Source organism: Pipistrellus kuhlii, unplaced genomic scaffold (genome assembly GCF_014108245.1).
Source record: "Pipistrellus kuhlii isolate mPipKuh1 unplaced genomic scaffold, mPipKuh1.p scaffold_m20_p_12, whole genome shotgun sequence".
NCBI lineage: Eukaryota > Metazoa > Chordata > Mammalia > Chiroptera > Vespertilionidae > Pipistrellus > Pipistrellus kuhlii.
In genome coordinates this window covers 36,524,112-36,549,974 of record NW_023425427.1, presented here as the reverse complement: position 1 = coordinate 36,549,974, position 25,863 = coordinate 36,524,112, and the positions used below count along the sequence as shown (strand labels likewise).

The 25,863-nt window shown below is 37.6% G+C and overlaps 1 protein-coding gene across 20 annotated transcripts in view; it reads right to left on the bottom strand.

The window, feature by feature from the left end:
* The window catches only part of KDM4C (lysine demethylase 4C), a 279,727-nt gene that overhangs the window by 189,423 nt on the left and 64,441 nt on the right, over window positions 1-25,863 (bottom strand). For 17 of the 20 annotated variants that reach the window (XR_006741312.1, XR_006741313.1, XM_036434027.2 and 14 more), the window contains 2 exons: window positions 22,915-23,018; window positions 17,584-17,721 (listed from right to left, as the gene is read on the bottom strand). Coding sequence is in view for 17 of the 20 variants with exons in the window: in XM_036434027.2 (XP_036289920.1) it covers window positions 17,584-17,721; window positions 22,915-23,018 (242 nt within the window). In the remaining 3 variants the exon portion in view is untranslated. Of the gene's footprint in view, window positions 1-627; window positions 810-2,691; window positions 3,126-17,583; window positions 17,722-22,914; window positions 23,019-25,863 lie in introns of those variants that run through there. The other 3 variants (XM_036434050.2, XM_036434044.2, XR_006741314.1) reach the window with 3 other exon arrangements.

Genomic DNA, 25,863 nt, shown 5'->3' with positions numbered 1-25,863 from the left:
AAAAGCTAATATGCAATTTCTGACTTTTTTTTTACTACAATACATACAGAACATTATATTCTATCCGAAAATGATTTCTAAGCAAATTTCCATTTTAATTCTTCCAACAATTATTTAAATAATATGTGTCAATGATGCTTTTTGCCATTTTAGAATCCATGGGAAATGTCACCTTATTTAGAGGTCAATTAGTAAGTCTAGAATAAAGTTTTAAATGCTTTAAAAGTACAATACTATGAGCATGTATAGACACATTTACTACCTTCCTCACCCACAGTGAAATTCAGGTTATAAGCTAAATATCTGGAAGTACATAGATTACAGAACATCTCTACCATGTGCTTATAAGACACACTTAAACAATAGTTTAGAGCTTTCTATGTAAATATACTTTTAAGAACTATAAAAACAATTTTATCGGATATTTTTCAAATAGCACAAAATAATACAAGAAAAGAATCTTGTAAAAAAGAATTCCAACAACACAGAAGTAAAATATATACAAGATAAGGGTCCCAGCTTTATATGTCTCAAGTTCATGCCCCTGATCACAGGCTACCATAATTAAGTAGGTATCCTTTCATTTCTTTTTCTATCTGTTTACATGTTTTTAAAGATTTTTTTAAAATCACAGCTTCACACTATACCTGGCATTCCTTTGCTTTTTTTATTTTTACCTCATATATTTTAGAGATGTTGTCACATCAGTTCATATAGATTGACCCCATTGTTTTTAATAGCTGTACAGTAGAGATGTTCTACAATTTTATCCCATCAATCCTCTACTGCTGATAACCATATTTTCACACCTGAGATGGGGGAAGAGATGTTATAAATATCCTTGCTTAAAATTTTCCGCAAGAATAATTTCTAGAGTTATTGATCTATATCATAAATTGACATGTTTCCATAAAATAAAATATATAAGTGTAAATAAACAAATACTGTGCAGTACAGTTTTATTTTTGTCAAACTAACATTTAGAAGCAACATGATTTTAAAACTTAAATCTCCAGTTGTGGACTCAATTCTTTTTAGTGACTCAAAGAGCAATCTTTAAAAACCAAAAGCTGGACCTAAACAGAGGGAAGATGCGCATCATATATGCATGAAAAACATTATCTGAGTATTAATATGTTTTTGACTATTTTAAAAAATTTTCCTTACATTAAAGAACTATCAAATGCTCATAAAAATAGCTAGCAACCCTCAGAATGACACTCTCACCACTTAGCATCTCATGATCATTCCTCATTATATGTCTCTTTTATTTTATACCACAGTTAAAATCCCCAACTGAAAATACAGACAACTCTATAAATAGCACATTTCCTTGAAGTTCAACCTTGCTCCTCTTTGTTCAGTAATCCATACAATTCTAGTGATTAGTTCTGCTGTAGGCTTAAACCATATCATACAAAAGGCATAAAATGGGCTGGCTTTGTCCTCCTTTCACTGAGTTATAAATTTCCTCGAACGTTTATTAGTGAACAGCACAGTCACAAACACTCAAGCTGTCATCAGGCTCATTGCTGCTAGATTTACTGAAGCATGCACTCTACTGTCTGCACATCTCCACACACATGATTTGTAAAGCCACAGATCCACAGATTGGAAGTGATCTTTAATAAGTTCCCCCCTCCCCCCTGCAAACTGCCAGTCCCAAAGAACCCATCATCCTCTGTTAAATGTATAGCTTATGAGTGAATGAATATTTAGCCTATAGTTGTGTCTTGATTTTCTGTTGAATAGCCATTTCCCTCTGAGCCTTTCTATTCTCCCAAGACTGTAATTGCCTCATTCTTTGCCTTCCCAATTCAGTTCAAGTCGGCACTTGGTTCCACAGTCACAGTCTCCAATATGGTAGGCAAAGAATATCTCTCTCTCTCTCCCTCTCTCTCTCTCTCTCTCTCTCTCTCTCTCTCTCTCTCTCTCTCTCTCTCTCTCTCATTAATAAAAAATATATTTTAGCCTTTTTTTTTTTTTTTTTTTTTTTTGCCTTCTTGCTACAGAGGTGGGTCACCATCAACTCTACTGAAGCCATCCAAGGAAATTCAGCCAGGATTCTCATTCTTGCACGTCTGTTCAAACTACCACAGTCTGATCTGGAAGTACAGCCTCAACATGTGCTGCCAGTGTTTCTGTCAGTACACGAGGGACATAAGGTTTCATTAAGTCGGACTAAGTGAACTTCCATGAATGGGTCATTCAAGACACCTACCTTATGACAGAATGCTATCTCTTTGTACATAAAATAATAATAATAATAAAACCTTCAAATATAAAATACGGGTTTTTTTAAATAGAAAAAAAAATCAATGGAAAAATATCCTTGGGTGAGGATTAATAAAACAAAACAAAGCAAAACAAACAAACAAAAAAAGAGGCAGGTCTAGGGGACAGAGATGGCAAACACAATTAATAGATTATAGCTTCCCAAGAAAGATACACAACTCCAAGAAAGGTTTCGTGGAATACATACTAGTAGATAGATTTTCTACAAGCTTTATCAAAGACTTATTTTTGTTAATCCTCAACAAAGGATATTTTTTCCATTAATTTTTTTAGAGAGAGTGAAAGGGAAGAAGGGAGTTGGGGGAGGGGAGAGAAAGAAACATTGATGTGAGAGAAACACATTGATTGGTTGTCTCCCACATGTACCCCAATCAAGTCAAGGGATCGAACCTGCAACCCAAGTACATGCTCTTGACCAGGAATCGAACCCAAGATCAATGCTCTTCTAACCACTGAGTAACACTGGTCAGGGAACAGAGAGCAGTGCAGCCAAGCTGAAGCATAAAAGGATAAGAAATGGGCTGAAAATGTAGGTTGAGAGCCTGGAAATAGCAAAGACCTCCTTATCTAACTGCATGAACAAAGGAACCAGGAGAAAGATAATCTGTGACATTATGAAGCAGACAGGACATACTCCCACCTGGAACCTCTGCAACTCCCACAAAAGATGACTCTCAATCCCGCTTCCCTACAGCTTCTAGCAGTATAAATCTTAAGACAAACAGGACATCTATAACTTGCTGCAGGAACAGAGTGGGAACTGGGAAGGCTATGCGTGTTCCACAGTCATGCACAGAGGAAAGTAAGCCTGGGTGGGTAAATAGTGGCAGCTAAGAAGAAAGAGAAAGAGAAGCTCAATCTTAGGCCATAAGCAAATACTGGTTTCAGTAAAAATAAATAAATAAACAAACAAACTCCAATACAATTGAAAAGCAAACAAACTGAGAATAATATTTATGGAAAATAGCCAAAGTCCATATCCTTAACTCATAATAAAACATTTTAAAATACCAAAATATAAATAGAAAAATATAGACTATTATAATTGTTCAAATATCCTAGTGATTTAAAAAGTAGGATTAAACCTTTTTATTTAGAAAAATAATTCTTTTCATAACAACCTCAGTATTAACAAACATCATTTTCCTATTATTTATGTGAGTACAAATACTGGAAACAATCTGACTTGTCTCCAAATACTATTTGACTCAATAATTACCCTTCTAACATATAATCCCTTTAAAAAAGGAAAGTTGGACGGTAATTTATGCATAAAGCTCTTCACTGTAGTGTAATTCATAATACTGAAATTTGTAAACAACCTTCATAACAATAGATTAGTTAAATTGGGATTCATTCTTATGATGAAATATTCAGCAATTTCAAATAGTATTTTTGAGGGCTTTGAAGAGGCATAAGAAAATAGTCGAAAACAATATATAACAAGAATTAATGCTGAATCCTAAGCTCTAAAATGTTTCTTATAAATAAGCCTAACTATATGTTCGATAATACTCCAATTTTTAAAAAATAAGTATGACAGAAAGCCTGACTTAGGAAAGATCTCATCAAATAGACTCTGTATGGTCCCACAGTATTTGGAATAACTATAATAGAACACAAGACCAGGGCCTGCACCCAAAAGCCTAATCAGAGGCCCCTGGACAGCAGGCAATTAATAGAAGTTGAATTAAACTAAAAGACAGTCGGAAAAATTTGGTAAGCACCGATTAGTGGATCCTGGCCTCCTGCTTCAGAGATGAACCACTGAAGACAAAGGTCCAGGACCACTCATCTACCCACTGAGAGGCAGACCCTACTGAGTGACTGAGGAAACAGGAAGGTCAGAGCAGGACACGTGACATCCACTGAAGACACTTCCTTCCACAGTGGTGCCTGTTTGCCTTTATCCTATGGAGTTTTCCTTACATTTCAAGTGTATAATTATAAAGACCCAGAAAATACATGTGATTCAATCTGCCATCGTGCCAATTGGTTCCAGATAGTAAATGAGGAAGAAAAATGGGGGGGTTCTCTTAGAATGAAATCAACACAAACTAATTATATCATTAGGCCACTCTAATAAAGCTAAACTCTACATACAACCATTGAAATTCTAGGCCTTTAAATTTCCCCACATGAAAATGTTTCTTTGAAAACACAGTGAATTACATCATCCCAATTTTCTTGATAACTGCATCAGTTACATGGTGATTAAACATGCTCTTTGGATCTCCTGTGCACAACAGAGTGGGTACTCTGAAAGATGGATCTGAACCTCCAAGTCTTTCTCTTCATTGTCACGTAGGCTGCTCTGACTGGCAGGATCACCAATGTGAACAAAAAGTAACGTGACAACAGGAACGGAACAAGAATCTGTGCTCAGTACCAATGTTTTCAACCCAGCACTGAACGACTGAACCAATCAGACTGCTTAAGCTCTGCCACAGTCTCCTTCCATCTCAGTAACACCAGCACACGTGTATATAATGGTTTGGTGTGGGGTGGGGGGAGAGAGAAGCACCAGGAATTCATGAAAAAGAGCCTATACAACAGAAATGCCTTTTCAGATCCACTGCTGTAGCATAAACCTATGTACAAAACTGAGAACAGAATTTTATTAAGAAGTCTTGGTCAGCCAAAACCGGTTTGGCTCAGTGGATAGAGCATCCGCCTGTGGACTGAAAGGTCCCAGGTTCTATTCCGGTCAAGGGAATGTACGTTGGTTGTGGGCATATCCCCAGTAGGGGGTGTGCAAGAGGCAGCTGATCAATGTTTCTCATTGATGTTTCTAACTCTATCCCTCTCTCTTCCTCTCTGTAAAAAAATCAATAAAATATTTTTTTTTTTAAGTGCCATTTGTTGGAGACCTTGGTTTAAAAAAAAAAAAAAGGTTTTGGTCAGGCTTACTCACACTAAACATTTTAGGGATTAGGATTCAGCATTAATTCTGAAGGCCAGTTAACACAGCACCAAAATTCAGAAAAAACTTAACATTCTTTCTAACCAAATGTGAAATTCTAAAGCATTAAATCACATTTTCTAAAAATTACGGCCATGCAGTTTTAGAGACATAACCTAGACATTTCAGAATTTGAATGTTCAATATCAAGTCTAGACCACTTAGGGAGAAATATGTAATAGAGAAGTTTCACATAGGAGCTAAGCAGATTTGGAACACTCTCAGAAATCTTTTCCTTCATCTACCCTTCATCCCCTGCAAAACAGCCTCCAACATGTGTCTTTACTGGCAGATTCATGCTGCATTTGTTCTTCAAATCTACTCTAGCATTCTCCCCAAAATAGAAAAGTATGCATTTAACTTTTTAAATATAGATGGTATATGTTCTTTGGTTGTTTGATTTTAAGAATGACATAAAATTAAAAGGTATTTTAAGCACCATCTGTTCCCTTGCAACAATGGGCAATAATTTCCTGATTGTTTTACTTCATGTACGTGTTTTAAATCTAGAGTACCCTTTATGATTATTGCAGTTCGTATTTTATTATTTTATGTAGCCCTCCTTGTGTATATTTAGAAACCAGGCTGGGTTTTATCTCCCCCTGTGACAATTTCCCATTATCACAAAACTGTTGAAAAGTCATTTCGTTACTTTTTCCTGTCATGTATTCCAAATTCACTGGGATAATCCTTTATGAGGCCAGAGAAATGAAATTAGAACAAACTTATTAAAATGTATTTGACCAGTCCAATTCTTCAAATATGAGTACAGAGCTCCAAATGCTGTCATTCAGTAAAACAGAACTATGATGGCATTAGCTATTTTCCAGTATTAACTGTGGTAGAATAAGCTGAGATGGCAGGTGCAGGCAGGGCCCGTCAATAAAGACAGAACTGGAAACGTGCAAGTGCACCAGGTCTACGAAGCCATCTGCTTTGCATGAAGGGAATGAAAAGAGAGCAATGAACTAAGGCGTTCATTTTCAAAGCCCTGATTTGTTAACAAGATCTGTGCAATGAACTCTTATGCACTACTGTGATTCTATGATGCCCCTCGGAAAAAAATCCACTGCAAACCATCTGTCATGCTCTATTGGGATAAGTGAGATTTTTCTAATAAACATCTATACTCTAAAAATGTTTTACTTGCCATAAATACAAGATATATTCAAAGAAATGAGGTTAAAAGAAAAGACATTGAAAAATAATGTATCCAATACTGATCATCTTTGTGTTGATTTTTAAAAGCGATAAAACGTGATATTTTTGAAGGGATATATAAGGAGTTGTCAACAGGTTTTACCTTTGAGGAAGGGAGTGGAAGAGGTGTCATTAAATATTTTTTTGTACTCTTAATTTTTTTAAATCATGGGCATATATTAATTATTTTATTTTTAAACATTTGAACAACTGGTATTTGGGTAATAATATAAAAAAAATAGTGATTTACTTTCAAATAATTTTCTGTAAAATTTAAAGTATTCTAGAACGATACTCAATGATTCCCATATCATTTGGCATTTTAGTTATAATTCAATTTTTGCTGATAAAACCAGCACTACAATCATCTCTGAAAATGAACTTTTGTCTGTATTTCTGATTACTAGTACCTTCTAGGAGCGTTAAGAAATGGGTCATAGGGCATGGAGATGTTGAGGAGTATTAATACATACTACCGACCTGCTTTTGTGTATGTTTATGTTGACATCTTAAAACCAACAGAAAGGCAGAGTGCCCAGTCTACCAATTACATTCATATGTTAAATAGACTTCCCTTTTATATTTACTATACAATACAAAAAGAAATCCTTTACTATTACCTTTAATAACACTGAAGCTTGAACAATTTTTCAATTGTGTTTACCAGCAAAGAAATACATTTTTATGCACTTCAATAATCATCAGAATAATCCAATTTTTAAAAATGTAATACTCAAAATTAAAGAACAATCCAAAATATACATTCCTGAGAACTGGGAATAGTCTACCAAGAATCAGTGAAAATTATCAGATCTTTTAAAATGTCCTTTATGAAAATTAAGAAGTTGATGGAAACTACCTACTTTTTTCAAATAAAAACCTGGAGCATGTAAAAGCCATGTGTGGACTAGAGTCAAACTTAGCAGGAATCTCTCTAACACCCAGGATGATTTTCTTTCCAAGAATTTACAACACATGGTCTTTCAAATTCAGCATGAGGCCCAGAAGCTAGAATACGTTTTTTGAAGACAAAAGAACAGCTCCTTCAAATTCCTCCCCTCAGCAATCTGGACCACAGAACCCCAGACACAGTTAGTTGATGTCATTTCTTTCCATGCTGCCCTCATTATGGTGGAAAGTAAAAGTGAATGGATGTGAGAAATCAGTAGAAGTATATAAAGCATTCCATCTGTCCAGCCTGCTGTTGGCATGTATCCTGCAAATACTGTCCCCACGGCCACTGCTTCTCAGCACCTCGAGCCTGAACTCTGCTGGCTTTCCCAAGTTAGTATCAGGGAGTTCCTAGGCTTAGAAATGACCCACGATGAATCACTTTTTAAAATGCACTCATGTTAGAGGATGGTGCTAAGATGACTGCCCCAGCTATCGCCCCCACCCTCCCTACAGCTGGAGGGACACCCGTTCAAGCTCTTTCCACAGGCATGGAAACTGCAGCTCACAGAGGCAAGTGACACAAGTACCCGACAGAACCAGAATTCTAACATGCGAAGTGACTGGGTTTTGGTTTTTGGTTTTTTGGTTTTTTGGGGGGTTGTATGTTTTGTTTTTGTTTTATTAACTTTGGGGTACAAAAAACATGGGCATAAAATAACAAAACTTTTATTTAGGAAGGAAGAACTCTGGACTTACAGCAATGACCATTTGTATTTCTGACAGAGTTTTGGAAAATATAACCCTGGCATGCTTTCTCCGGGCTGTGATTTTTAAACAGACCTTTTCATGTCTCTGGTCTGATGTCCAAAGCATGGGCTTTGTTACGTCTGATCCCCTTATGATTGTAGGCTGCAGATTTCAGTGCTTCCCTGCCCTCATCTAGAAAGAGAGATGCCCATCCTACTACTCTCCTAGGGCGAGCTGGCCTTTTCCTCTGTTTCTCCACCAATCCTACTCTCCCTTCTATTTCACTAGGATTGACCCACTGAACTGATGCATCACCACTAGAACAGGAAACAGGATTTCCCTCAGGCCAGACAGGCTAACCACTGAGCCGAGGTCAATTCCCCAAACTGGAATTCTAGAAGGAAAATGCAGGGAAAACACAATCCTAACCCACAACCTATCTCCCCAGTCTCCACCACAACTCTTCAAGGCTCCTTACATTATTTAATTTCATTTATTTTTCATGACAACAATAAAGAAGCTACAATGCCCATTTTACATATGGGGAAAGAGCAATTTAGACAGGTTAGTTAAGTAATTGCTCCAAAGAATCAGAGTTTGGCTAACCCTTAAACTTGTACCCCTTTCAACATTACAAAATAATGTTTCCCTTACACATGAGGAAATGATAGCCATCGGAATTACATGCAGCCTGAGAGAAATTCAAGACAAAGAATACTGCTCTCCAAGCGCCCGCCGCCTCCACAACCCTGTGTTGTTTCCCTTGAGTGCTCTGACAGCAATCTTGCGCAGATCAGGGAACCTGAACTACTTGACTATGTTTCTAATTAAGCATTTTGAAGGGAGAGGCAAAATATAATTAATTTTATAAAACTTTGAGATTACACATGGAACATAGGCACGCTAAAATTTTTCTTCTATAATGATTTCTAGCCTTTCCTAAAAGATTATAAAGTAACAGCAATAATAGTGAACTATATGTATATATATATGTGTACAATCCTCACCCCTGCCCCCAAAATACTGGTATATCTAACTATAAAATAGATAATTTCCCAATATTAAGATTTCTTTTTTTTCACATTTTTAATAACATTATAACTCTAGGTTGAAAATTCCCTTAATTATTCATTAGTCATACTTGAGCATAAAAATCTAAATATCAAACAATAACAGTAAGAGATGTAAAATCATAAAAATTACACTCAGCAGTATAATCAACAAGGCATAAAAAGTGTCTCATCAATACAAATGAAAGACAAAAACAATTCCTGGCAGAATTAGCTGAAAGCATTAAATTTTGTAAATAGTGTCGCAAAGAATTAATCAGTGCTCTAAGCTATTGTGTTGGAAATCATCCCTTCAGAGTGTCCAAGTGTCCAGAAGACACTCTTGTTTTGCCTTCCTTTTTTTACAAAGAGGCAAAATATATTACTGACCACAGTTTTCAGGGGATAAAAGTCTAGTAAGTTAAAAATAATAGGCGCTCCAGCCATTTTGGCTCAGTGGTAGAGCACTGGCCCTCAGTCTGAAGGATCCTGAGTTTGATTCCAGTCTCCAGTCAAGGGCACATAGTTGCGGGAGAAAACCAAACGATGAGTCTCTCTCACATGGATGTTTCTCTGTCTCTCCCACTCCCCCTTCCACTCTCTAAAAATCAATGGAAAAATATCCTCAGCTGAGAATTAAAAATAAATAAATAAAAATAATAGGCGAAAGGAGGAAGAAAACTAAGCATTGGGCTTCTAAATTACATCAGATTTATTTAGGGTCTCCCTAACTGGGGACATCTTTCTTCTGAGTTGACTGATTCTTCTCATTGCAAAGGTGCAGACTGTTAAAACAAACAAGGGAGATTAATCATGTGTTTCTTCACCCATTCTTTATTCCCTGTGATATTTAAATACCAAAACCTATTCCACTATTACCTCCATCACTTTCAGTCTTCTTCCGGAGAACGGGCCCTGGCACTGGCACAGAGAGTGCACTGTGGCCACAGCCCCTCTGGGGAAATGGCCAGACTACAGTTCTACTCAGCAGTTACTGACGGAGGAGTGACCATCCTTTCTGCCACCTTACTCAGAGCAGGAGGATAGATTGTGGATCCACAGATTAAAGTCTAATTATTATACCCACTGACCTCAGTGAAATCCCATTAAAACTTTATTTTCGCGGAAACCGGTTTGGCTCAGTGGATAAAGCAACAGCCTGCGGACTGAAAAAGGTCCCAGGTTCTATTCTGGTCAAGGGCTTGTAACTTGGTTGCAGGCACATCCCCAGTAGGAGGTGTGCAAGAGGCAGCTGATTGATGATTCTCTCTCATCGATGTTTCTAACTCTCTATCCCTCTCCCTTTCTATCTGTAAAAAATCAATTAAATATATTTTTTTAATTTATTTTCATTAAAAGAGGTAATATCAAATAATTAAGTAAGCAAAAACTTCTGCACTGAGGCTTCAAATTGGGCGTGTGAACATGTTACTGTCCCGTTCGCAGAGACCAAAAAGGGAACCAGAGACCTTGGCCGGCATACATTACTTAAGAAGTAGTATTTCAGCCGAGACCGGTTTGGCTCAGTGGATAGAGCGTCGGCTTGGGGACTGGAGGGTCCCGGGTTCGATTCCGGTCAGGGGCATGTACCTTGGTTGCGGGCACATCCCCAGTGGGGGCTGTGCAGGAGGCGGTTGATCGATGACTCTCTCTCATCGATGTTTCTAGCTCTCTATCTCTCTCTCTTCCTCTCTGGACAAAATCAATAAAATATATTTTAAAAAAAAAAAAACTGTAACCCTACTTTTGCCCCACCCTGTGTGCCAAGGTAGGTGCATCCTCAACTCGGTTTTGATTCTATACACACACACACACAGTCTGAAGCTTCAGATTCCCCCTCATTCCTCAAAATGACAGGTGGAGAAGAGAACCTTTGTGAGGGGTTTTCCCACTTAACTGAAGACCAAGGTAAAAGGTAAGGATGGTTGCTTTATGGGCTGAAAAAGAATTCATATAGAATTCATGTAGTTTTCTCGACAGGGCAAAAGACGACAAAATAAGTGTCCATTGGCTTTAACAAACCAAATGGCAACAGGTGCAAACAGAACCTGGTGTCAACTTCAACCTACCTGGGACAGGATAATTTTGAATCTTCAGGAATCTTGAAAGTGATCCCACAAATTACACACTATTTAATCCACCCCATCCAAGAAATGAGTTCAGTAAATACAGGGCACTGGGAGCCAACCATCTGCCTCCAAACCCAACCTCACCATCCTCATTTTGTGCATTACCCCAACTCCCCAGTTCCAGATGGGGGCTGGGAGAGGAAAGAAGGCATCCACCCAATTGTCTCTGAATCAGCACCATCAGTTACATGTATGAAGTGCCCTGGATAAGGCCTGGCATGTTGTGAACAATCAATGGCAAGTACTATTACTCTCAAACTATCTGAAGGTAAAATGGCTTATATTTAAATCCTATAATCCAGCCAAATTTGTTAGCAATAAATGAAATCCGGCTCCCTTGCTCTGAGCCCCCGATATCTCTCCTGCAGACACAACATATGCCAATCAATGAGCTTTCTAGTCTACTATTGGAAGTCTCTGATTTTCTGAATACCACAACTCAACACATTATTGGAGCAAAATAGGGACAAATGTGAATATTTCCTATCTAAATACCCCTTCAAAGTATATAAATACTAATTCCCTAGCTGGAGTACAGCTCCTAAGAACACGAGTTCTTATGCTTCCTTTTTTCTACATAATGTCGCCTATTCTTCCTTCGAAGCTCTGTAAAAAGGACACCACAGAGCACTCATCAGCACTGTTGTACAGTACCACCAGGGCTCAGGAAACAGAAGCAAAGTAGAGATAAAAAGAGAAAATGAAGAATATAAAATCTCCATGGCTCACAAAGTCTATATTATATATGTATTACCAGACACTTAAAATTAGAATGCCAAGAACTGGTAAATGAGCAATGTGCAAAATAATCTATATTTTCTTTCCTTCATAAGCCACAAGAATAAAGAAATATCACTCGACTAGTATTTTGTGATCTAAAGAATACTAAAGTATAATCTAGTGACTCACCATTAAAATGATTCCTGATGGTTTTAATAAATACTGCCCAAGATTAAAGGTTTTTGGGAAGAATGCTACCTGATTTTTAAAAAAAGAAACAAATTTAATTTTACAGAAGGACTGAAATAAAAAATAGAATGAGCCCATATCATGGTTTTTGTATGCGAGACAATCTCATAATTGAAATCCTTCCAGATGAAAGGGAAATTAATTTCAAAATTCTATCATCTCTTTTTAAACTTGTTGAAACGTTTGAGGACTCAAATATCAGAATGCTTTAAAATTAGATTGTGAGGTAATGCTCCTGGACTGTAATTTTTCAACTTCTTGGCATATAATATTAATAGAGTATCATTTAAAGTAAAATTAATGCAAAATAAGAGATAGCATGATGGAGTCACCAACTATTACCTCTCCTTCCAAGAAGACAGCATTACTTGTCGTGCTGTAGGTAAGTCTCTCGCACTGCACACACTGCTGATAGTGTAGGCTAGACAGGACTGTCCCCAAGACAATGATTCTTTTCTACTCAAGAAAATCTGTACAGTAAATAACTTTTCTTTCCTTTGAGACAAGCACAGTGCTTGAGGCTGCTGCAACACAACGACAAAATATCTTCACAAATGTCTCCAAACAGTCAAGCTGAAAATCTAAGCCAAAGTTTCATTTAACAGCCTGTCAGTTTTTTGATGTGAAGCTAATGAATGCAGTGGCAAACAAATCCATCAAACCTAACATCAAAACAACTGCACTTCATCCCACCAAACGGAAAAATGAAATACAACCTGCAGGCCAGCTCTTTGATCCAGCCCAGGCAGGAAGCAGCCCAATGTGCCACCACGTAATCATGGACACCATCTCAGCACAGAAGAAAAGAATACTCCACAAAGGGGGAAAAAACATCCACCTCGACTATGCACCGATAGCTCGTTTCAATTGTTAAGCTATATTATATATTTTTAAATCTCTACCAGAAAAAAATATATATAGCATTTCACTCTAGATTATGAAATGCCTAAAGTAAGTGACAGGATAGCATGTTACAAATGGAGGTTTGTAAAAGCCCTCTGCTCCTTATGAAGTCTCCTTGAAGACAAAGAGGACGCATCTTTCTCCTTCGTACATATGCACGCAGCTCAGTTCCTGGGCAGAGGGGGGACTTGCAGAGCACTCTCCGAGCCCGGCTCCGCCTGAGCCAGTAGGCAAATGGGCATGTGGCTATCCTGAACATCCCCCTCAAAGTTTTCAGTGAAAATCTTACCTCTGATTAAAGAAATGGGGAAAATTACATTGTGGCCTTGTTAAATAAGTCTGTCCCCTTGAGACAGAACTTCTGATCTGCAGTATCATGCAGGATTTGCTATGCTGTATTTTGCAGGTCAAGAAAAGAGGGCTGAATGATCCTCAGTAAGGAGAGAAAGAAAGAGGAACAATAAGGGCCTGGGGCATTAGCAGAAATTTTTAGAAACAAGGATAGTCAAATTATGTTGGTTTCAAGGCTATGAGGTCAATGTCTCCTCTGCCCATCTCTGCCTGTTTTCTGAGAGTCTTCTCCACCACCACAGCATAAAACAGCCTTCTGTGAGACAAGGCAGCTTAGGTAGATGTGAACACACCAAAGGGCAGTGAAATAGTCACATAATTATTGTGTTGTTGTTGTTGTTGTTTAGTTGAGAATATAAAACATCCAGGAATTTGCTAAAATTTGGAAAACAGCTTTTTGGGCTTAGCACAAATAACAGAATGGAAGTTCCAGTCAATGTTAGCCATTTCTTGAACAAATATCACATACTAATAGGGCAGTAATAGAGTCAGCAGAAATCCCCTCTCCCCTCCTACTCCAGAGAAGCTACAAGATGCCAAGCAGCCAATGACAAAGGAGCGGTCCTTGATCCCTTGCCAGAACCACCTCTACTTTCACTTTGCTCTCATCAAATAGGTTATCCTCCAAGTGATGAATTCACAGAAACATGCATGGTGCCCACACACAGCAGATAAGCACTCTCAGAATAAAGAGCTTCATTCAATAGCAGCCGCCTGAATGGGCTGAAAAGGTCCTGTTAACCAAGTCTGCAGGCCCTTGTACAGAGGCCATCAATATATCAGTGAACCTGGGGATTATCTTTTCAAAACCTAGTGGTTTTTTTAAATAAAAATTAGTCTTTTGTAACAGTTCTTTTCCAAGTCATGAAATCAGAGATGTGGGTTTGTAATATATGAAATATAATCAGTGGAGACCCCACATTAATTAATGTTTGCTGCACCACAAACAGATACTATACGAGATGCTTTTACATACTCAAACCGAATACGTGACAGGTGAAGCAGATGTCATCCCTCAGTGCTTAAACCATGAAAAAGTATGTCATTGCTTTTCAAATTATCCCTCCCAAATGCACAACTCACCATCACTTATGACATAGCTGTTTTAATAGTTATCATTTAGGATAAAGTGATACATTTGTCCCCAGCAAACACAAAAACTAATACCAAGTCACTAATTTTCAAGGATTAAAAACTACGTGTGTCTACACATATGTATACACACACACACAGTAATTTTATAAGGTTGCCTAAAGAAACAGACCTGGAAATCAATAAAAATATATATCAAATAGCCAAAGCCAGTTTGGCTCAGTGGTAGAGCATCGGTCTGCGGACTGGAAGGTCCCAGGTTCGATTCTGGTCAAGGGCATGTACATTGGTTGTGGGCACATCCCCAGTAGGGAATGTGCAGGAGGCAGCTGGTCGATGTTTCTCTCTCATCGACATTTCTAGCTCTCTATCTCTCTCCCTTCCTCTATGTAAAAAATCAATAAAATATATATTTTTAAAAAACTGGAATCAGGATCTTTAATATAAGTATTCAATAACAAGGAAAGGAAATAAGCACATAAAAAATTTAAATATATATCTCAAATAAATTATAAAAGACACCAAAATCTGCACAAAACACTCCATCACAGCACACTATAATGGAAAAGAACTCATTAACTGAGAACAGTCAAGAAAATATTAACATTGGGGAATATAATTTAAGAAAGTGTAATGATGTTTCAGTGAACTTTTTTAAATTGTATCCATTTCAAGTTTAGTTTCTGGTTTTAATCAAAATAACTAAAACTACATGATATAAAGTAGGTTCTTAGTATATCACCATATCAGTTATTCATTGGAACTCTCCGTGGTAGGCAGAATGTCTAGATACCCGTGTCCGAAACCCTGAAATCTATAACTATCATTTTACATGACAAAAGGGACTTTGTAGATTGCTTGCTCTGAAATGTAGAGAACCCCAGGCAAGAAGCTGAGAGCAGCAAAGGCCCAGCCGACAGACAAGAAGGAAAGGGGAACTCAGTCCCACAACTGCAAGGAGCTGAATTCCGCCAACAACCTGACAGCAAGGAAGTAGGTTCTTCACCATCCTCCAGTAAGGAGCCCAGACCCACAGGCACCTTGACTTTTCACTTGAAAAGTTCCTACTGAACTCTTAAAAGCACGTGCTACAGCAGCAATAGAAAAAGACTACATTCTCTGAGTAGCACCACCTCACCAAAAATAAGGAACAAGTGAGACAACTAAAAACATATACAATTACAATTTAAAATTGACTGCCCAAACTACATTATAACCATAGAATACTACCTACCTAGTAAAATACCCAGAACCAAGACAGTCATATCTTTGACTAAATTGAAAGCTATAAATCAACACAGCATGAGTTCATATGAACATACCTGAGGTTTTTTCCCCCCTCACAACAAATCTATGGGATAGAGAGGTATTTCTACTTTACAGAGGAAGAAACAAAAAGAATAAATAATTTTCCTTATGTTACATGGCTAGGTAGAAGAAGAAAAGTTGGGCCTCAGATCCCCGCCTCCTCCACCATAGTCCACTGTTTCTTAACCACACAATTCTAGGTTTCAAAAGCTGAGATTTCAGAAAGGGTCACTATTGACCTCTCTGACTTGGTCACACTCCACTCCACATCCACAAGTAAATGTTGACACATTCCAGGCTTAGGGAGAAGCTACTTTGGTCAATACCTTGAACTAGATCTGAAACACAGTAAACAAACACCAACTAATTTTTTCTGGAGACTCTGAACAGCTGTGATAGCTGAGTTACTACCGCAATGATTAAAGATGCAAACTATAAAATAGCAAACCTTGTTCTAACCTCGAGGCTATGACACTGTTTCAATGCAGATACCAGCGTTACATTTATGCAAAATAACGCTGCAGTAGCTAGCCAAGGTACTTACACACTGAGTTTTCTATTTTTTTTTATTAGGTTTATTGTAATAGGCAGGATGGGTAATGGGAAGAAATAGTTCAGTTCTGTTCCTTTCTAAATTACCCCTCATAAATAGAAATTACTCAGAAGAGAAAAAGTCTTCTAATAGCAGGAGATTTCTTTTATGTCATGAATTCATTCGAATGCTTCCTGAGCTGCCAAAGGGCTATACTTTTATTTAAATATATTATGCAATTTTCTAAATACACATATAAATTAAACCTGGAGTTATCTGTCCTGAATACTAGTATATTTGCATCCAAGTTTTATCAGTGCAGAATGAATAATACTCACTTGTGCCATGCAGTGGCCAAGGTAAGGACATGTAAGCTGTGTGTATCACTTTCCACTAAATATATGTCAATTTTGCATACTCTATAAAACACATAGTTTCATTAACAAGCTGCCCTCTGCCAGCCTGCACCTTTGCTTTAAAAGCCAAGGAAAGACAGCAACCTAATAATAGAAGCCACCATCACTTTGAAGCTGTCCTCTATTTCATGCCGAGGGAAATTAATTAAATTTTATAGAAGTTGTTGCTTATGAATGAAAATACACAGTATGTAAAACTAAATTAAATATGCTAGGCGGAAGATGCAAAATTTTATCCCAAATTTAGCATGAAGATATATTTCTTATTCTACATTATTACTTTTAAGAATTTATTTCTGTACTAAGGTAAGTTTTAATCATTCCTTCTTATCATTCTTCCTCAACTTGTTATCATTTACCAGATACTTTTCTTCCGTAAATAGTTGTTTTTTAAGGCATGGACTGAATTCTAGCATGGAATTCAGTCACAAAGCCACACAAGGAGCCACTGGAAAATCTCACACACACAAAAAAAAATACAATTGGAGGCCTTAAGAGAGAAGCAAATATCAGTTGCATAAAATTACCTCTCAAGGAAAATTATTTCACATTAATTTCAAAAGAGATAAGTATAGCTACAAATGGTAATACAGACTGTGTTAAATAAATATATTTCGTATGAAATAAATTACCATGGTAAGAGGTCAAACACAAATGCTACAAGTAATGTTAACTTTCTCACTATACTAACCAGAATACACATTTAATTTATGCTTTTTTCTGAGGCATAACTTACCAATTTAGCAACTTTCCCATAGTCAATCCATCTGACAGTAGCAAAATTTGTAGATTCTGCACAGTTGAAACCATGATTAAAACCAGCATGGTAGCCATATGGGAATGTGATCATAAATTCTCCAGCCTCCTGGGTGATCTGCAGGGTAGAAAACATATAATATTTTCCAATTGTAAGACTTGCCAAATTGTGAATACAAGTAAAATATATTTCCTAGGGAAAAAATGCCATGACATCAGAGCTATACCAGTATAAAAGAAGTATCCCCAAACCCTTTACTTAATCTTTAATAGTTCAGAAAACTTTTCAAAGGCTTTTCTAAACAGGGTTTAGTTCAATCATTCAATCCACAAAGATATATTTTATATGAAAACATCTCTGTTATTCTAATAAATTTGTTCATATAATCAAGCAATGTCTATATTTTATTATTTATACACTAGAGGCCCAGTGCATGAGATTCAGGTCCCCTCAGACCGGCCTGCACCCTCTCCAATCCAGGACCCCTCGGGAAATGTCCAACTGCTGGTTTAGGCCCGATCTAGGGGACCTCAGGGATCAAGACTAAACCAGCAGTCAGACATCCCTCTCACAATCCAAGACTGCTAGCTCCTAACTGCTCATCTGCCTGCCAACTTGATCACCCCAACCACCTCTGCCTGATGGCCTGATCACCCCTAACTGCCCCACCTGCCAGCCTGGTTGCCCCACAAAGCCTGCTGTTCAGTCATTTGGTCATCCCTCACTAACCCTCCTGTTGGTCTGGTCGCCCCATGCAGCCTGCTGTTCAGTTGTTACTGTGAGGGCATCCTGACTAATTTGCATATTACCCTTTTATTAGTATAGATATGTCTACACTAGAGCCCCGGTGCACAAAATCCGTGCATGGGTATGGTCCCTAGGCCTGGCTTGCAATCAGGGCCATCTTCCCCCAGCTTCCCACAGCTAGCCCCACCACCCACTGCCACCCACCCACCCCATTCACCATTCACCATCGAGTGATCAGAGCCTACTAGCCGGAGGGAGGAACTGAGAAGTTGGCCATTCCACTCACTTGCTGGTCTCTCCCCCGCTGTTGGTTGCCCTCTGTGCATGGGGTGACTGGTGGGGCAGGGGTTTTGGCTTGGCACCACCCACGTCCCCCACCACCCACCCCCAGTTCCCTGTTCAGAACCTGCCAGCCTTGGAAAAGAACCAAGAGATGGTCAGTGCACCTCACAGTGACTGGTCGAGCAGTTATTCTGATCATTCCACCATTAGGGTCAATTTGCATATTACCCTTTTACTATATAGGATACTTTCTTTTTATTTCAGAAAGGAAGAAAGAAGGACGGGAGAGATAGAAACATCAATGATGAGAGAGAAACATTGATCGGCTGCCCTCCTGCACACCCCCTACTAGGGATTGAGCCCACCACCTGGTTATGTGCCCTTGACCAGAATCAAACTGGGGACCCTTCAGTCCACAGGCCAACACTCTATCCACTGAGCCAAACCAGCTAGGGTATATTGTTTTTTTAAAATTTTGCATCATTGCAGTTATATTAGGACATATCATAACTGACATTTTTCAAGTTAGAGCTGCAAAATCTTTGATAGTGGGTGTTGAACAGGCTTCATTATGAATTCCTATTGCTAAAGAGTTGGTGGTATTCACCAAATTACTAGCATTCTTTTATAATACTTAGAAAACATTCAATTAACCGTATTTCACTTAATAGTAAAATTTCTATTAAATAATTATTCAATAAGTGTATATATGTAAGCATGTGTTAGGAATGCATTTTTAAGTATAATTAAAATACATAAATCAATGAGGAGCTAAAAAAGCAAAGATGAAAGCAAAGATGAAAAATGCATTTATTTTTATTTTGAAATTTTTTAAATCATTTTCATAATCACCAAAGCACACAAAATGCACCATGACCTATAGAAAAATATTAAAGATAAATTTTTCAGAGTTTTGGGGTGTGTGTGTGTGTGTGTGTGTGTTGTTAATTCTCACCCAAGGATATTTTTCAGTTAATTTTTAGAGAGAGTGGAAGGGAGGGAGAGAGAGAGAGAGAGAAGCATTGATGCGAGAGAGACACATTGACTAGTTGCCTCCTGCTAGCACCCCAGGGCCGGGAATCAAGCCTGCAATCAAGGCACATGTCCTTGACCAGAATCAAACCCACAATATCTTTAGTCCATGGGCCGAAGCTCTATTCATTGAGCCAAACTGGATAGGGTCGGGGTTCTTTGTTGGTTTTTTTAATTAAATTATAATATATTATCAAGTTTATTGCTCTCTAGTTCATTCAGTCACCATGGTTCATTTCAGTTCTTAAGGTTGAGAAATGAATATATGGGTATGTACATGTGTATAAATATACAAGAGACACATTGTATAAATAAAGGTTCTCACGCTACAATTTACTTGCCAGTTTAGGAATGCTAAAATGTTGTGTGGGGGGGATTTTCTTTCCCAACAGTTCTGAGATTTAGTTCATCATTCCCTTCCCCCATGATACCCCAGCAGGTGTCCTATTGCAATGAGCAGAAACTCAGCTGGCACCTGGCAGAGAGAGAGTGAATGGCTTATCAGAGTTCAGCATGGCTCCAGTCCCAGCATTCTGAGCCACGTATGAACAAAGCCTGATTCTCTCCTTTCCTGATCTCACTGAATCTCATTAATTATAATTGTGCTTGGAAGCTAGGCACATCCTTGTAACCATGTGATATGTCTCTAACCCTATAAAGATGCCTCTGTACAATTTCTAGAAAAATGTCAGTCACAGCAAACATATAAGGCCAATTTACTGCCTCTATGTAATAAACTGGTAATAATTTTTTAAACATAAAGGGAGAAAAAATGAGTCCCTTTTATTATACGATTAAACAATCATTGTAATTCCATATCATGGAATATATGGGTAGTACACATAATCTAAAAGTAGACATTAGCTATTTCTTCAATATGCTTTTTCATATATATGTATGAATATGTACAAATACACTGAAAGAAGGAAAAAAATGTTTTACTCCAACTGTAAAATGATGGTCTAAGAAAGAGGGCTGAATTGAAGAGGAAGAGTGCCTTACTATGTAACAAAAACTATTCAAAGTCTTCCATACGTAGATCAGCCATTTTCAACCAGTGTGCCACAAGAATTTTTAAAACATGCAACACCTGACTCTTTAGCAGGGGCACTGACCTCTTTTTCTTTAGACTATCAAATGAAAAATTGACAAAGCCAATACAACAGCCATCCAGTGTAAATGAATCAAAATTATAGTGTTGTTGTTAAACATTTTTTGGTGTGCTACAGAATTTTAATAATTAGTTGATGTGTGTCATGAGATTTTTTTTAAAAAAGGTTCAAAAAATAAATAAATAAAAACAAAAAAAGGTTCATAAATGCTGATATAGATTATTCTTTTTTCATCCTCAAAATGGTTCTATTAAGTAGGTACTATTATTATTCCATTTTCATGATGAAGAAAATGAGGCTCAGAAAAATTATGTAATTTACCCAAATGACAGAATCAAGAATGAACTTAGAAACTCTGTCCCATGTTACTATATCATCATCAGAGAATAAATTCCTTGAGGAGCACAGATTCAAGCATCACACCATTCATCAAGGTGAAAGGGAAAGTGAAAGTATTTCATAGGAAAAACAATTGTCAATCAGCCCTCCTGCCATGGGTGTCTCACCATCTGAGGACAACCATCCTGTCACTTCCCGCAGAAGTGAGAAAATGTCCCATCCTCAAAAGACCAGATAAGAAACTGATAAAACTAGTATTTACCAAGTAGTACTTAGGGAGCCAGAGCCTAGAAAGGGGTGCAGGTTGTCTACCTCCTACCCCAAAGATTGGAAAGGACCTTCAAGCTCTAAAGCCCTCCATCCCGGAAAACTAGCCAGTCCCTCAGTCCTGCTACTTTACATAACCCCTCTCCAAAGAACAGGTTGATCAATTCTTATCATCAGCCCTAAACCCAACAGAGATTTTTCTGTCTTGGGGAATTCTAATCCACTCCTGCTCCACCTTCTAATATTCCAACATAAATGAAAGTACCCAACCAAGCTTTTTCCAACCACCTAAATGAAACACTCACTGATGAATGTGTCTGAGAGTGAAAAAGCCATTGCCCAGAGGTGTCTGCAAGTAAGACAACACCCCAAAGTAACAATGGGCCATCTGGGACACAGCCTCAGACCTCTATGACTGCCAACAGTGCTGCTCCCCATCACCAGCCCTCTCCACACCATGGGCATCACCGCAGTGCACATCTCGGAGCCCTGCTTTCTGTCCTGGGTAGAAATATGTCAGTAAGCCAAAGGTGGTGAGAGCATCCTCATCACAGACAAATATGCATCATGATGACTGTCACAGAGACAGTTTGTAGGAAAGTGGGGACACCTCAAGTCACAAAAAGATGCTTGTACTTAAAAAAATTATACTTCAAACAAAGCCAAAGCAGAGCAGGGGGTGGGGGTGGAGGGGATTTTAAGGGCCCGAGATTAAGGAAAAGTGAAGATTTGGTCACAAGTGAAAAGCTTCTAAGGTAGAAAATAGAAAGGATTATGGGAAGAAATTCAAACAGAAAATGAAGATGAGAGTGGAACTATTTTTTAATGTTTCTGCAAGTAGCTAAGGACTTAATCCTCCTCCAACTAAGAGAGAGCTTTTATTTATCTGGTCAAAAGCTATTTTCATGCCAGCTTCTTCACATAAAAATGCTCGTGTTGTGTAATAATTCTGACCCAATAACTACCCATGGACACAAAGAAAGAGAGCTCTAGCATGCAGAGTCTTAGAGAACTTAATCTTTAGAAATACTTCCAAGAAGCAATATCTGATTATTAAATCATCAGGCAATTTTATCCTTAATGAAATCTCAATTGTACTATTTCCAAATGTGTCTAGAAGCAAAATACTGGTACCATAATCATTGATTCTAACCAACCAAACTGCTAATAATAACTGCTCTGAATTATTTTTTACTTTTTTTTTTAAAGAAACAAATTATATTACTCATATAAAAGACTTCAATGTAAAAATGCCACATCTCATTTTATCAAATATGCTACATTTTATTGTCAGTAGTTATAAGTAAACTACAATAGCATGAAGTCTCTAGTAAATGTATCCTGAAATAAAAGTAACTTTAAATTACTATTTAGATAAATAATCATGTTAAAAAAACATGAATCTGAATTTTTCTCCTCACATCCTAAAAATCCTACCTGAAGTCAAAGCTATATTATTTACGTTAAACTTGCCTTAAATACACATACTACACACAAAAATCGAATTTGTTAAAGAGTAATATTAATATACCTTATCAAAGGGAATACCATACTTCTTCAGCACTGAGGGAGATATCAGCGTCATCTTGTGGCGAAGAAATGCATCACATCCTTGAAAACTACTTGGGAAAAAACCTAAATGGAAATAAAATATAAGCATACAGCAATGTATCAATTAAGATAAAATTTCAGATGTTTTTTTGTAAGCTTTGTACTTCTTACAAAATTACAGCTTTATGCAAATATATTAAAAATTAACACATACATACTTATATCACCAAAGGTTGACCTTACAAAAAGATCTACCAAGAGGTGTTTTCATAACATATAAAATTACTAAACCTGAAAACTGCAATTTCTAACATATTTGAATTCAACCTGCCTAATATCTGAATAATGAACAAAATATTAAGGGAGGTTAGCAGAGGTCAATGTGCTTTAATAGCGGAATCTCTCATTTTAGGCTCTTATTAGTTCATCATTCAAGAAACCCTTGTCCCAATGCACAGCATACAGTAAACATAGAGTAGTTTCCCACATTTCTTTGTTTCTTTCTGATCCATTTTAAACAGTTTAACTGCTACTAATTTCCTGAACAACTTACTGTCCAGCGTCAGTCAAATACTTGGAAACCCACCTCACCAACCAGTATGGGAGGAGAGCTTTGAGGAGGACTGCACCTGAGAAAGCTAAACAGGCAGCAACCCTTTTTCCTGCAGTATGCTACAAATCAAATAAATCACAGTTGTTTTTCTCCATTGCTGACTTCAACCCTGCAGTTCTGTCTGCGGCAGACTCTCATTAACTCCGTTACGCAGCGAGGAGAAAATGAATGCTTGATGCCCTGCTCTTTCCTTCCTCACTCAGAGGGAAAACTACCATTCTGATGAGATTGGGCAAGTCACAGGGGAAAGAGAAGAGAAACATGGAAAGGACAGGAGAATCACAGAGAAAGGACCCAGAGGAAAACAGAACTCATCAGGAAAACGTGCAATGTTTATAAGTAAAGTGGTTTATGAAGCACAGATTTTAACTCCTTTACCACCAAAATTAAGATAAAACCACTGAAAATATTACTTATCTAACTCTGTGGCTCACTATGTGCAAACAGGTTAAAAAAAAAAAATGTGACCACTTTGACAAAAGAATGATCAGAACTCATTAACTAATCATGTACCATTTTAATCTCTTAGAATAGTGGGGTTCTATAGGAATATTTTTATAGTAAATAAGCCTTAATTGATGCCACCATCAAGTGAGGCCACAGATCATCAGAAGGAAACAAAAAAACAGCCAGGAAAGAGCCATTTGGGTATAAGGAACCACCTGCAAAATGCGATACAATTTGCTTAAGTATCTGCACCTGGATTTTTAAAAAGAAAAATGGACAGAAATATATTTTTTTAAATGCCAACAAAAACATCAGAAATACTGTCATTTTCTACAATACCAACAGGAATAAAAGGAATGATTTTGTTTCATATGGTCACTTGATGCAGTCCTCTATTTATGGTTAACATTCATAACACATAAATGGAAAAATAAAGCATATGAGAAATAAGCATCCCTTTGAAAAAATGCAAGCCTCGGTGAATGGAGAGAAAGAACCACATGGATGTAATGATCACATGTACACAATACAATGTCCTGAGGCCTACATCAAGGCATAAAAAACAGCAGGGAGGTCCTCACATGCAAAATCCATGGAATCACTTTAATAATATGATTTAAATGGATTATCAAACTTTTCAAATCTGTAACTTTGTGCAGCTCTAAATGAATTACATTTTAAATTAAAATCAATGCAGAAAGGGGAGTCTATTTAATTTTCCTTTGCTATGGATTTGTAATCAGGACCTGAACAATGTGGTGACTGGTCATAAGTGAATTTAAATTGGAAAACCACTGAAGGAAGGTAATTTGCAGGATATTAAGAACTTCACATTGTTTCAGAATTTATATTTACAACAGGCTATCAAAATTATATTTTATATCACCCTGGAAAAAGACTCATGAATAACACAAATTATATACAAAGCATGTATGTCAAAATGAGATTTATCTCAAAACACCTGCAGGAGTACATGGATCATACCCACCCGCACTCCACAGTCCAGGAAAATTATTTTATTCAACATATACACAAGCCAATATAACCATAATATTATTAAACATAATGTGATAATATATTTTAAAACTCCAAAATAGCCCAGTTGGTGTGGCCCTCTCTCCTCTCTCTCTCTCTCTCTCTCTCTCTCTCTCTCTCTCTCTCTCATCCTCCGTTCTTCTGCTCCTTCTCTCTCGCCACCTCCACCTCTGCCTCTCCCTTCTCTAAAACATGTCCTCGGGTGAGGATTATTTTAAAAAAGAAAAAAATCAATGGTTATTGCCCTGGCCAGATGGCTCAGTTGACACAGCTAGGTTGTAGGTTCGATTCTCACTAAGGGTGGTGCGTATGATAAGCAAACTGATCAATATTTCTCTCTCACATCGATGTCTCTGTCTCACTCTTTCTTCTCTCCCTCTCATCAATAAAAACATATCCTCAGATGAGGATCTTTTTTAAAAAGAAGTCAACGAGCCCTAGGCAGTTTGGCACAGTGGATAAAGCATCGGCGTATGGATTGAAGGGTCTTGGGTTCAATTCCAGTTAAGGGTACGGACCTCAATTGCAGGCTCCTCCCCAGACAGGGCCCTGGTCAGGGCACATGCAGGAGACAACCAATCAATGTGTTTCTCTCACATCAATATTTCTGTCTTTCCCTCTCTCTAAAAATCAATGGAAAAACATCCTCAGGTGAGGATTAAAAAAAAAGGAGAAGAAGCCAATGGTTACTAAACCTTAAAAACCATCTCATTCCCTTAGGCCTTGTGACCCAAATCAAGCAGTGCTGGTCACAAGTAACAAACTTCTTGCCCATAAAAGAGTTCTAAAAATCAATTACAGCTAGGGTTAAACTATGTCGATTGATGTTTTACT